The sequence below is a fragment of the Ailuropoda melanoleuca genome, chromosome 4 (genome assembly GCF_002007445.2).
Source record: "Ailuropoda melanoleuca isolate Jingjing chromosome 4, ASM200744v2, whole genome shotgun sequence".
Lineage (NCBI taxonomy): Eukaryota > Metazoa > Chordata > Mammalia > Carnivora > Ursidae > Ailuropoda > Ailuropoda melanoleuca.
Window position 1 is genome coordinate 119,022,799 of NC_048221.1, and position 13,478 is coordinate 119,036,276.

The following is a 13,478-nucleotide window of genomic DNA, read 5'->3' on the forward strand; positions in this document are numbered from 1 at the left end:
CACCCAGGCACCCCTTAAGTGAGATTAAGGTCATATTATGACCTTGTCTTTGCTTATCTCTCAGCTTCAACTCTAAACATCCCCTCACACATTCTAAACTCCAACTGGTTTCCTTCATAAACTTCTTGAATTCACCATGTTCTGAAAGACCAAAATGTCTCCATATAAGCAAGTACCCTAGCTTAAGATGATGATCCCTATAACATTCCCTCTCACTATCTCATCTTCCAAAATGAATCATAAAAGCAACCTCCTTTGAGAATCTTTTGTTTCCTCAGGTTGAAGAAACTACCTCCTCTGTACTCACACAGCATTCTGCATGTCTATATTATAGTACTTATAATAACATTACACTAAAACGATTTACCTAAACACACCAGCAAACTTCCATTCAAAGGCCAAAATGTTGCCTTAATTATTTTGTGCCCCCAGGTCATCTAGCATGTGTTCAACAAATGTATAAATAAATATGAATCAACTAGCTCTTCATACTACCTTCCTCTTTTAACAATTTCAAGTCCAAAATCAATTAACTTACATAGTTTATATTTCTCCTATAATACAAAAGTTATTATGATTATGTCCATTAGATTTCACCCAGTCACATTACCACATACATGGAAAACTGGAAGAATACTGCCATTTCAACAAAATGTCTATGGCAAAAATGTTTACTATATTTAAATAGCCACTGCTACCAAAAGAATAAAAACGCAATAAAAAACACTTATAGAGTACATATATATACAACCACCTTATGGGGTAGACACTACTTTTATCCTCTTTTTATGAAATGAACTTTGAGATCAAATAGAACCAAGATTTAAGCCCAAACTGGCTCCAGAAGCTGATCTCTTATAGTGACTCTCAGTAAGTTTAAAACTACTACGGGGCGCCTGGGTGGCACAGCGGTTAAGTGTCTGCCTTCGACTCAGGGCATGATCCCGGCGTTATGGGATCGAGCCCCAACATCAGGTTCTTCCACTATGAGCCTGCTTCTCCCTCTCCCACTCCCCCTGCTTGTGTTCCCTCTCTCGCTGGCTGTCTCTATGTCTGTCGAATAAATAAATAAAATCTTTAAAAAAAAAAAAAGCTACTAAAAGACTATGACAAATTCTTGCTAGAGCAAAAACATCTTTGAACACGTAATAAGTAGGAAAACTTCGAACGTAAATGTAAATAAAGTTGGATAAATTTGGAGGCTCTTAAAAACGGAGCAAAATATTTTTTTAAATTTTAATATAAATTCACTCTAATTGTGGGAAAATGTTTTGCTAATAGAACAGCAAATTGGGGCACCTGGCTGGCTCGGTTGGTACAGCATGCGCTCTTGATCTGAGGTTTGTGAGTTCAAGCCCCAAGCTGGGTAGAGATTACTTAAAAATAAAATCTTATGGGCACCTGGGTTTTTAAGCATTCGACTCTTGATTTCAGCTCAGGTCGTGATCTCAGGGTCATGAGACTGAGCCAGGTTCCATGCTCCGTGCACAGTCTGTTTAAGACTCTCTCTCCCTTTCCCTCTGCCCCTTCGCACCCACTTCAAGTAAATAAATAAATCTTAAAATATAATTAAAAAAATAAAATCTTAAAAAATAAATAAAACAGCAAATCTTTGACATAAGGCAGGTCATCACATAGCATTACTAAAGTGAGTCAACTGCAACATAAAGTTTGTACTCAGCCCACAAAGAGATCTGCCCAATTAAGTTTTTTATAAAGAACTCATATGCAGGGGCGCCTGGGTGGCTCAGCTGGTTAAACATCTGCCTTTGGCTCAGGTCATAATCCCAGAGTCCTGGGATGGAGCCCCACATCCGGCTCCCCAGCAGGGAGCCTGCTTCTACCTCTCCCTCTGCCTGCCATTCCCCCCACTTGTGCACGTGCCCTCTCCCTCTCTGTCAAATAAGTAAATAAAATCTTATTAAAAAAAAAAAGAACTCAGATGCATTCAGAAGACAACTATCTTCTAGGGCTACTGAAATCTCCACTGTGTTTATTATCTTCATAAAAGAATAACTTAGACTAGGAAGGGTGCCTGAACCAAGGTAAGTCAGGAAATAGGAAGTGGTCTGAATCATTTACAATTTCCAAAACTGAGACCTACAGGAAGATCTTACATTTTATCCAAATTAATGCAAGCCTAATTCGGAAGTAGTAAAAAAAATATCTTCCACCTTTAACAAAGTGATAATAACTATGAGTTTTATCCCAAAAATATATTTCTTGAGAAACACACAGGCTAACCTAACTAGTTTCCTATGCTCCAAGACTTCTTGGAGAAGGTAGCTCTGGGCTTTAAGTCTGAACAATAAGCTCATATCAAACAAAAAATAAAGAAGTGAAAATTCACTCAATCTGAACTCCATTGCAACTGGAGTAGAGCACAGCGATCTTTTTCTCACTTACGACCACCGTCCAAATTTCTCAAATCAAATCAAAGTCAAAGGGAAATATTCACAAAGAAATGTGAAATTAGGGGGGCGCCTGGGTGGCACAGCGGTTAAGCGTCTGCCTTCGGCTCAGGGCGTGATCCCGGTGTTACGGGATCGAGCCCCACATCAGGCTCCTCCACTATGAGCCTGCTTCTTCCTCTCCCACTCCCCCTGCTTGTGTTCCCTCTCTCGCTGGCTGTCTCTATCTCTGTNTCTCTATCTCTGTCAAATAAATAAATAAAATCTTTAAAAAAAAAAAAAAAGAAAAGAAATGTGAAATTAGGGGCACCTGGGTGGCACAGCGGTTAAGCGTCTGCCTTCGGCTCAGGGCATGATCCCGGCGATATGGGATCGAGCCCCACATCAGGCTCCTCTGCTATGAGCCTGCTTCTTCCTCTCCCACTCCCCCTGCTTGTGTTCCCTCTCGCTGGCTGTCTCTATCTCTGTCAAATAAATAAATAAAATCTTTAAAAAAAAAAAAAAAGAAATGTGAAATTAGATTATTTGTCTAAAAACACTGAGCAGCTTTGCCGTTTCCTCAAGGTGACAGAAATCTGCAACCCACTTCAAAACTGAAGAGACATGATTTCCTTTTACACATATGCTACAACATTAATGATTAATACCCACACACATACATCTTCAGTTACTTATGTACATATACTACATGAACAATCTGTGTGTACACAGAACTAGTAATACAAGTCTTAACTTCATTCTGACATTCAGCCACACCAATACACTGAAAGACATTTATCCAAACAGATAATATTTGTCACCAACATTCACATTTCCACGTACATTTCAATGATATCTATCTGTCCTCTGTATATAAACACTAAATCAGTGAATATTTAAAGTAATAGTGAGGAGCATGGCAATAGCAAGCACCCCTGAGGCTTAAGAGAATTAACATTCACTGTGTACATATGCTGACCAGTGTTAGGCACTTTAAACATGCTTACCACTTAATCTACACAACCATCCTATTAAATGTTAATCTTAATTTCCTGAAGCTGAAGTTCAAGAACTTTAGAGACTGAGTTAGTGAGATAAAATTCAATATTCAGGAATACCTAAAATATAAACACCCATTCTCTTTCCACATGCCCTCAAAAAAGTTTCTTAAAAAAGCAAACAATATAAAATGTACTCATTTAAGGGAGGAGGGCACTATTTCAGAAATCAAGAGAAAACACCACCAGTAGTTAAATAAGAAAATACTGAATAGGTGCACATGGCTGGCTCAGTCAATAGAGCATCCTGGGATCGAGCCCCGAATCGGGCTCCCTGCTCTGCTGGGAGCCTGCCTCTTCCTCTCCCACTCCCCCTGCTTGTGTTCCCTCTTTCGCTGGCTGTCTCTCTGTCAAATAAATAAATAAATAAATAATCTTAAAAAAAAAATGTTGAGTAATGTAGTCAAGGTTAGTTAAATTGGGAGGTGAGGGAATGCAGAAATTGGAATCTTAACCTAAGCCAACTGTCTCCAAAACCGGGCTCCTTCCTATTATGCTAAATTGCAGGAACAAACTATAGCTAACGAAAGGAACATTCTCAGTAATATAAACAATATGGTCAAGTGGTATATGTACAGCTTTTTTGGTTTTTAAAATCCAAACTGCACAAATTATGCTATGAAAAGATGTTCAGTATCATAGGTCATTGGGGAATTGCAAATTAAAACAATGAGATACCACTACACACCTATTAGAATGGCCACAATCCAAAACCAAAAAACATCAAATGCTGAGAAGGATGTGGAGCAACAGGAACTCTCAATCACTACCACTGGGAAAACAAGATAGCACAGCTGCTTTGGAAAATAGCTTGGCAGTTTTGTACAAAACTAAACATAACCCTAACACACAATCTGACGTTTGTGCTCCTTGCTACTTATCCAAATGATCTAAAAACTTAAGTCCACACAAAAACCTGCACACAAATATTTATAGCAGCTTTATTCCCAACTGCTGAAACCTGGAGGCAACCAAGATGTCCTTCAGTAGGTGAATGGGTAAATGAACTGTGGTCCATCCAGACAATGGAATATTATTCAGTGCTAAAAAGCAAATGAGCTACCAAGCCATGAAAAGACATGGAAAACTTAAATGCATATTTCTTTTTTTTTTTTTTCAAGGAGGAGCCTAATGTGGGGCCCACCCCAGAACGCTGGGATCACGCCCTGAGCCGAAGGCAGACGCTTAAGGACTGTGCCACCCAGGCACCCCTAAATGCATATTTCTAACTGAAAGAAGCCAAACTGAAAAGACTGTGTAATTCCAACTGTATGACATTCCAGAAAAGGCAAAACTATAGAGACAGTCAAAAGATCAGGGAGTGGCAGGGGATAGGAGAGAGGGACAGGTGAACAGGCAGAACAGAGAGGATTTTTATGAAAGTGAAACTATTCTGTATGATATACCCATTTTTCAGAACCCACAGAAGATACAACACCAAAAGTGAACACTAATGTCCACTATGGACTTGGGTGATGATGATGTGTTAATGCAGGACCGTTGATTGTAACAAACACATTGATAGTGAAGAGAGGTTTTGTGTGCACAGGAGTAGAAGGTATCTAGGAACTCTGGACTTTCTGCTCAATTTTACTATGAACCTGAAACTACTCTAAAAAATAAAATTTTAGAAAAGAAAGGAGAAAAAAATGGTGTTTATTACCAGTTAACATGTAAGGAAGCATCCATTTAATATACTCATTAACCTACACACACAATTCAAAAATATTTATTAATATTTTGTACTGGGCATCCTAAGGAGGAGATAAAAACAAGAGAACAGGTTCCTTCCCACAAGGAGTTTTAATATAATTAAATAGACATCATATATTCACAAAAAGCTAAATAAAATGGAATTTAAATAGTTCAAAACAGAAAACATACCGCAAACAGTAAGTTGCCAAATTACTAAAATAGACATTAAGAGGACAACATGTGCATAAGGGTTCAGTGAATCACTTCAGATTAAAAGTATCAGGAAGTTAAGATCTGCTCTAGGTCCTGAAAAATGGCTAAGATATGTCTGGAGGGAACTGGTGTGTTCCAAGAAAAAGCAAAACTACCGAGTTAGGAAAGGAAATCAAATGAACCAGTTCACAAAACTAAATAGGGAGATAAGACTACAGAGACTGGTAGAAACCAAATCACAGAAGTCAAAGAATGCCAGGCCAAGGAATCAGCCTAGATACTCCGAATTCTTAACTCTTAAACGCTAAAAGGGAGCAAATACTTGCCTAACCTATGTTATTCTAATAGCTCTTAACCTGGTGAAAGTTTATTTATAAACATTTTATGTCAGATACAGATATATACTAGCAGACATAGTCAAAAATTCACCACCTTTGCTACCCAACTGAATATATATACACCCAAGTCCTGCTCCCACCCTTCAATTTCCAATCTACTCTAATAACCTTATAACCTGAACCTATTCAGAATACACACAACTCTACCACCCAATAAAACTGTATATGGTTACACCACTCTTTCCCTTCACACAAAAATGTCTTTCCTCTGGGATATAAAAGAAAGTGCTCCTTGCCCCTTAACTGCAAAGAGGGGTCATCTTAGGACCATGGTCACTACTGGCACCTTCTCCTCGTTCTATTTATAGGACTGTCACCCTCTATTAATCATTAAAAGCAAACCTCCTAAATAAATATGTAAAACACATACATATTCCAGGCAAGACAAAAAATGCAGCATTCCCTCCTCAATCACCTGAAAAGATGACACACATAAGACTCTATACAACCTCTGGTAATTATCATCAATAACTGCAATTCTCATTAAATGAAAACATTTCAGATTTTGCCCATTGCTACTTTCAAACCTTTTCTGTAATCCTTCTGTTTACCATAAACTTTTCCACAGATTTTAAATCATATACTCAAACTTCAATGCATGGGCATCTGCAACTGTATCCAATCCCACACTTTCCTAATTAACAAATTTCCCAACACATCCCAGCTAAGTTATCCCACATCAGTGATGTTATAGGCATGTACCCTTAATCTTCTGTTAAAATCCTAAAACCCTCCCCTTTAAAAATCTACCACTATAGTGACTAGTTTCTTCCCTTTCATAACAGACACATTCATACACGTCCAATTTCCTCAACCATTTATAACAAACTCTAATACACATTTTTTCAAACATAGGCTCCAAGCATAAAAACACCCCAGTAGACTCCTTTCTATCAAAACCATTTTAAAACTTCCATTAATATGGCTTTTTATAAAAAATTCAAATACATATACTATGATACCAATTGGTCAAAGTTTAAAATCACGAAAGACAGTATTAGATATTGTTTAAAGATACAAGCATATACTGAAAAACACAAAAATGTGCGAAAACAATAAAACCAAATTAAAGAGAATGTTCATGGGGGGAGGACTGGAGGAACACAATCCAAGAGACAGGAGGCTTCAACTTTCCAATGTTTTATTTCATGAACAGAATCAGACATACGTGGTTGTTCATCTTATTCTTTATACCTTTCTGTATTTGAAATATTTTAAGTGAGTTTAAGAGGAAAGATATCCAATTACTAATTAGTATCTCCCTCTCATACATAGTGACAAGTTGATACGGCAAAATCGCAGTTCCTACTCATTGTTACATCTGGGACACCCCTCCTGTCCTTTACCTAAACCAAGAAAAGAAAAATTACAAGCCTACAGTCCAAAACTTACTCTTAGACATACCTTAGATATAATCCAGGTTTATATTCCATAGCTATATACAATCCATTTCTTTCACAGCTCTCACATCGATAAAAGTTAAATCTCTCATCCTTCTATCCATACATTGCTATTAACTCTTACTGCCTTGTTACACAGTAAACTAAAATAACGACCTTTCCTTATTTGTTTGTTAAAATATAAGTGAATTGTTAAGCCACATAACTAATTTACTTGGCTGAATGCAGTCATATACACCTCTGAGCACGAATCTAACTCACTCATATACTAACTTTTCAATCTCAATTTATAACATCTATATTAAACCACACATCATTTAACCCCAAATGAAATGTCATCTCAGCCAAACACAACTTAGCCAGGGCAATTCCAAAACACTCCACTCCAGTACACAGAGAGTTCACCTAATGCATAAAGTCCCGTCCCTGGAACAACGTTTACACCACCCAGAAGTGTTCTCCTCCACTGGCGAGACTCAGACATACCTCTGAATGCTAACTTTCGGCCCGTTGTGGTAAAACAAGGAGAGAGGGCCTGAAGTTTCACCTCATCACGAACCCAAAGGAATCTGTATTTCATACACCGCAGGTCCTGAGTTTCTCATCACTAGGGGGTAGAAGTTGGAAGCCCCGAGCTAGGGGACAAGGTCTAGTCTTCCATGGCGTCCGCCAGAGTCCTAAAGTCGTCGACGGAACAGTTCAGGCAGCCGGCCCGCCTACTTCCCTCCCCACCCCCACTCCAGGCGCACCCCCCCCCACCCCCGGCGCGAAGCCCGCTGTACATCCCCGCACCTGCGGGTCCTACGAACAGCCGAGTATCCGCTTCTCTCCACCAGAGGGAAGGGCTTAGATGCCGGCTCCGACACTCGCCTCCGGCCACCAGGCTCTCACGTCGGGACCAACCGGGCGACCCGTTCGCTCTCTGATCTAGCAGAAGGCAGCAGCGACACCTTCTCCAGAACCGACCCGGGGGCCTGGCCTTCTCAGGTACCGAGCTCCGAGGCCTCCTCACCTCTCCCAGAGGACCACCTACACCGGACGCTCAAGGCCCAAAAGGCAACTCCCACCACTCCCCGACCCGGCAGTCTTTTCTTTCCAGCTGCCGCCGCTGAAAAAGCGAAGCCCCACGGTCCTCCTCCACCAGCTTCCGGGCCTCGGTTCACAGTCAGGCCTGAGCCCCCAGCCCTGCCCTCGGCCACCCCATTCCCGTCACGCCGCTTCCCCTCCGCCGAAGACCGAGCCCCGGGGCTGGGCGGCTTCCTTCCCCGGCATCCAGCGGGCCCTGCTCCTCCCGCGGCGGGCCCGGCCCCCGCCCGGCGTGCCGCACACTCACCGCTGAGCGCTGAGGCCTGCAGGGTGGCCCCCGAGGTGCCGTCGATGACTTTGATGGTCCCGCGACTGGTGACGGCTAGGATGGCGTTGAGCGCCGGGTGGTAGGAGAGGCTGTGCAGCCCGTCGGCGTCGCAGCGCATGCAGCCGTCTCGCAGCACCAGCCACTCCGAGACCCCGGCCGCTCCCGCCCCCGCCGCCGAGGAGCAGCCCGGGCCCGAGGCCGCCGCAGCCGCAGCCGCCATCTTCCGGCCTGCGCTCAGCACAATCACACTGGGAAGCGGCTCAGTGACAGTCCCGGGAGGTGCAGCACCACCGCCAGTCACCATCCGGGGCCAGGGGGCAAGCGGAGCGCGTTAGCCGGAAGTGAAGTCAGGCGCCGGCACGCACGCGGGACGTCGGCCGCGCGCCCGGAGGGGCCAAGCTCGAAGGGAGGTTGGCGGGGGAGGGGGAGAGGGAGCGAAAGAGGCGGGACCCAGGGAGGGGGCGGGCAGCGGGCGGCTGGAGCATGCGCGGAAGGGCTCGTGCGTGCCACGCGCCCCTTGTCTGGCCAGCACCGCGTCCGCACCGTCCCGGTTTTTTTTTTTTTCTCCCGAGCCTGGGGAGTGGCCGCTGCCTGGGCCCCGCCCCGCTCCCTAGCTCGGGCCGTGGGGGTTTGGTTCCGTGTGTTTCCGCTAGGCGGGGACCCTGGCCGGCGAGACCTGAGTCGCGCTGAGGCCCTTTGCGGCGGTTCCATCTTCGCCTGGACGGTTCCTTGCAGGCGGTGCGCAGCTGTTGGGTTGTGGCCGGAAGAAGACCCCAGGATTTGGGCCGTGGCTCTAGTCTACAAGTAAGCAGTCTGAAAAATCTCTGGTCTGGATTGGGAGAAACCAAACGACCTCAGTACCCCGTGCCTGCTGCACGCCACCATTCCCAGATCTTTTTGTTGAACAGAAGTGCCAGATAGGTGCTGGAAGTATATTATTTAGTTTGGTGTCTTTAACCACATCCCAGACAACTCAAGTTATGTGAATTGTTAATAGATGTGTGGGGGTGTTGTGGGGCCAGAAAGAACTGTAGTCGAGTAAACTTCCTAATCATATTTTTAAAAATAATTATTAGGGGCGCCTGGGTGGCTCAGTCCGTTAAGCGTCTGCCTTCCACTCAGGTCATGCTCCCAGGATGGGGATCACCCACATGGGGCACCTTGCTCAGTTGGGAGCTTCTTCTTTACCCTCTGCCTGCCACTCCCGCTATTTGTGCTCTCTCCCTGTCAAGAGAATAAAATCTTTAAAAATAGTTTTTAAAAATTAAAAATAAAAATAATTATTAGATTCACACTTGCAAATACAGTACAGACCTCTGTGGTCTGCCTCCCCAAAAACCATAATCCCTATCTAACTCTCAAACACAGGACTGGGACACCTGTGGGGCACAGGGGGTTAAGCCTCTGCCTTCAGCTCAGGTCATTATCCCGAGGTCCTGGAATCAAGTCCCCCATGGGGAAATCCTTGCTCAGCGGGGAGCCTGCTCCTCCCTCTGCCTGCCACTCCCCCTGCTTGTGCTCTCTCTCTCTGACAAATAAATAAATAAAATATTATTTAAAAAATTAATTCTCTTAAAAAAAAACAATAAAATACTGGACTTGGGGCACCTGGGTGGCTCAGGTCATGATACCCGGGTCCTGGGATGGAGTCCCACATCAGGCTCCCTGCTCCGTGGGGAGCCTAATTCTCCCTCTCCCTCTGCCTGCCACACACCCTGCTTGTGCTCTCTCTGTCAAATAAATAAATAAAATCTTAAAAAAAAAAAAAAAAACCACTGGACAAACTCAAATTTAGGGAATTCTATAAAATACCTGACCAGTACTCCTCAAGGTAGAACAGAGGGGTCCAATTTACCCAGTTTCCCCAACAGTTATGTTACGTAAGTTTAGTACAATATCAAAAGCAGGGATTTGACATTTAAATGTTGTGTGTATAATTCTGTCATTTTATCATGTGTAGATTGCCACACCACAATCAGCATACAGAACTGTATGTTCTTGGGATCATTCCATTATCTTGGAAAGCCTAAATTCTTCCTTAAAACCTAAAGTGCTATTGAGAGGATTAAGAGTCATGTAAAATGTGTAGAATAGCATCTGACATGAAGTAGGTGCTCAAGAAAAGTTATGAAAGTTAATTGTCTTCCCACCTTCCTGCATACTTCCTTTAGGAATCCTCATAGATTATCCCAACTACATCTTAAGCCTGTTTATTTGTATGCAAAGTTGTATTTATATAATCTATCCATTCCATTTTGGAATGGCAAATACGCCATTTTTATCAGATGTTGGGCAGCAACATATAATAAAGTGGAAAAATACCCAAGTATTAAAGTCTAAATGAATATCTGATTTTGAGTCACTGCAGCTTCCTTTACCAGCTCTATCTGTGAACCTGGACAAGTCACTTAAACATTCTGTCAATTGGAAATGATAAAATTATTTGCCCTATTTAGGTTTGTTACAAGACGTGTAAATTGTAAAACTTACCAAAGTACTCATCAACTGTACAAATGGAAACATAGAGGTTAAGTCTTGTCCAGGGTCTCCCAGCTTATGAGGAGGGATGAACAGCAAGCTAGAGTTTGAGCTCAGGCAGCTTGACTCCAGAACCCAGACTCCTAACTTAACCTCCTGTTCAAAACTTCAATGCCTTGAGGGGCGTCTGGGTGGTTTAGTCGTTAAGCGTCTGCCTTCGGCTCAGGGGGCTCAGGGGGCTCAGGGCGTGATCCTGGCGTTCTGGGATCGAGCCCCACTGGGAGCCTGCTTCTCTTCCTCTCCCACTCCCCCCTGCTTGTGTTCCTCTCTCTCTGGCTGTCTCTCTCTGTGAAATAAATAAATGAAATCCTAAAAAAAAAAAAAAAAAAAAAAACTTCAGTGCCTTGAGGTAAGTAAAGTATGCAAATAATCAAATCTAAATGTAACTGGGGGTGTCATTTGCAAAGTGTTTTATATCTCAGGAGACAAGCAGAAACTAAAAACTGCCATTTCAAAGTTGTTTTCTGTCAAGACTCATTTGAGCCAAATTTTTTCATTCATCTGAAAGGGTAGCTGAATAGGCCTTGAATGCAAATCGAGCCCCCCATCTTATTGATAGGGAAAACGAACTAATAACCTGAACACTAAATTTAAACTTAGTGTACTTCAATGTTATACTGTATCGAAAAGAATTGAGGCAGAGTTTTATCTGCTAGCCTGTGTTACATTTTTTTGATTAGGAAAAAAATACTTCTTTTCTATGAATTTAGACTGCTTTCACCTGTAAACCAGCATTTTCCAAAGCTACCCAGAAGATGTTCCGAAATAAAACACTACCATAATCAAAGAAATTTAGGAAACAACTCCCCCTGTATTTCTCCTCTTGGGAGATTTGTAATACACATTAGCATACCAAAAGCGCCGAGACCTCCTATGATAAAGACTCCTATTTAACCAACATTTCACGAACTCTTATGACCACAGATTCCTGCAAAACAAGGGTTTCAAAGAGCACTCTGTAGTTTAACTTTTTGCTTATTTTTGTGAATATGTATTTTTGTTTGAGCACTTACTGAGACCTCAAATACTGCAGTTAAGTGCTTCAGGACCCAGGTTAAGATTCCTTAAATTGAAGTTATCATTAAAATGAAATTGGAATTGGACAAGGCTTAGTGATGTTCAGTATCAACTGCATTGATTTCTTTCTGCATGTGGAATTGAGAACAAATACTTCTAACTTTGAAAATACCCTGATTTTCATGTCTAGTCTATTTTGAAGTGATGGACTTTTGAGGGTCTCCACCCAGACCATTTTGGGCATAGGCAGTGATTGCCTAAAGAAAGTAGAAATTCCCAATGACAATCATTTTGAAAGAGGAATTTGTTGGAATCAGAAATGTGGACTTAGAAAGGGGGCCAGACACAGAAAAAGCATTTGACAAAACCCCACATCTATTCAAAGGAAAAAACAAAACAAAACTCTCAGCCACCTAAAAATAAAGGGAAGTTTCCTCAACTTGGTAAAATGCAGCTACCAAAACAAAGCAAAACAAAAACAAAAACCTACAGGTAACAGCATACTTAACAGTGAATGCTTTCCCTCTAAAATCAGGGACAAGTCAAGGACATCTACTCTCACTACTCCTTTTCAAAGCAATGCTAGAAGTTCCGGAACTTAATGGAAGTCACTGCAACAAGGCAAGAAAAAGAAATAAGCACAGAGAGAGAGCAGTTTCTCAGACCCAGCCCTCTTTCCCTTACACAGCCATTGGTGGTTGGGGCCAGTCTTAAGCAAGAAGAGTAGAAGCTGAGGCCTGGAAGGGGCCGCCTAGCCCACAACTGCAGGTGGTGACGGGCTGAGCAGAAGCCTGAGTCTGCAGCTGCACAGGAGCAGAGGGAGAGGCAAAACGAGTCTAGAGCTTACAGAATAAACACTCCCTTAAAGATTCCCTGCTAAATATTAAGGGACCTCTGGGTGGCTGAGGTCATGCCATGCGAGCTAGAATTTAGGCACATTTATAACACATTCCAGTAAAACAACACACACACACACACACACACACACACAACTGAACCATATACAAATGCATAAAACAAATGCCTGGGGCACCTGGGTGGCTCAGTCGATGAAGCATCTGCCTTTGGCCCAGGATCCTAGGATGAGCCCCACATCAGGCTCCCTGCTCAGTGGGGAATCTGCTTCTCCCTCTCCCTCTCCCTCTACCTGCTGCTCCCCCTGCTTGTGCTATCTCTATCATGCTTTCTCTCTCTGTCTCTGTCACATAGATCAATAAAAATCTTAAAAAAAAAAAACAGAAATGCCTAATGTAATAAAGGGATCTAAATTTAGAGGAAAAAAAAGTTTGATGACAATAAAGGAATCTCTAAGCTAAAAAAAAAACAAAAAACAAAAAATAGGAATTATCACCCTAATGCCCAGAAGTTTATATGCAGATTTGCTTTATCCCAGTGCAGGAAATGATGAAGTTCTA

General features: G+C 42.5%; 1 protein-coding gene and 1 long non-coding RNA gene across 16 annotated transcripts in view; one reads left to right on the forward strand and one right to left on the reverse strand.

The window, feature by feature from the left end:
- Positions 1-8,860, reverse strand: part of BIRC6 (baculoviral IAP repeat containing 6) — a 235,638-nt gene extending 226,778 nt beyond the window's left edge. For 13 of the 15 annotated variants that reach the window (XM_034659673.1, XM_019803711.2, XM_019803710.2 and 10 more), the window contains exon 1: positions 8,488-8,853. In XM_034659673.1, coding sequence (XP_034515564.1) covers positions 8,488-8,812 — 325 coding nt within the window. In that variant the 5' untranslated portion in view covers positions 8,813-8,853. Of the gene's footprint in view, positions 1-8,487 lie in introns of all 15 variants that reach the window. The other 2 variants (XR_004625038.1, XM_034659676.1) reach the window with 2 other exon arrangements.
- An 86-nt stretch (positions 8,861-8,946) lies between these two features.
- LOC117802031 overlaps positions 8,947-13,478 on the forward strand; it is a 43,279-nt gene continuing 38,747 nt past the window's right edge. The window contains exon 1 of the long non-coding RNA XR_004625041.1: positions 8,947-9,312. This is a non-coding gene — a long non-coding RNA (uncharacterized LOC117802031). The remainder of the gene's footprint in view (positions 9,313-13,478) is intronic.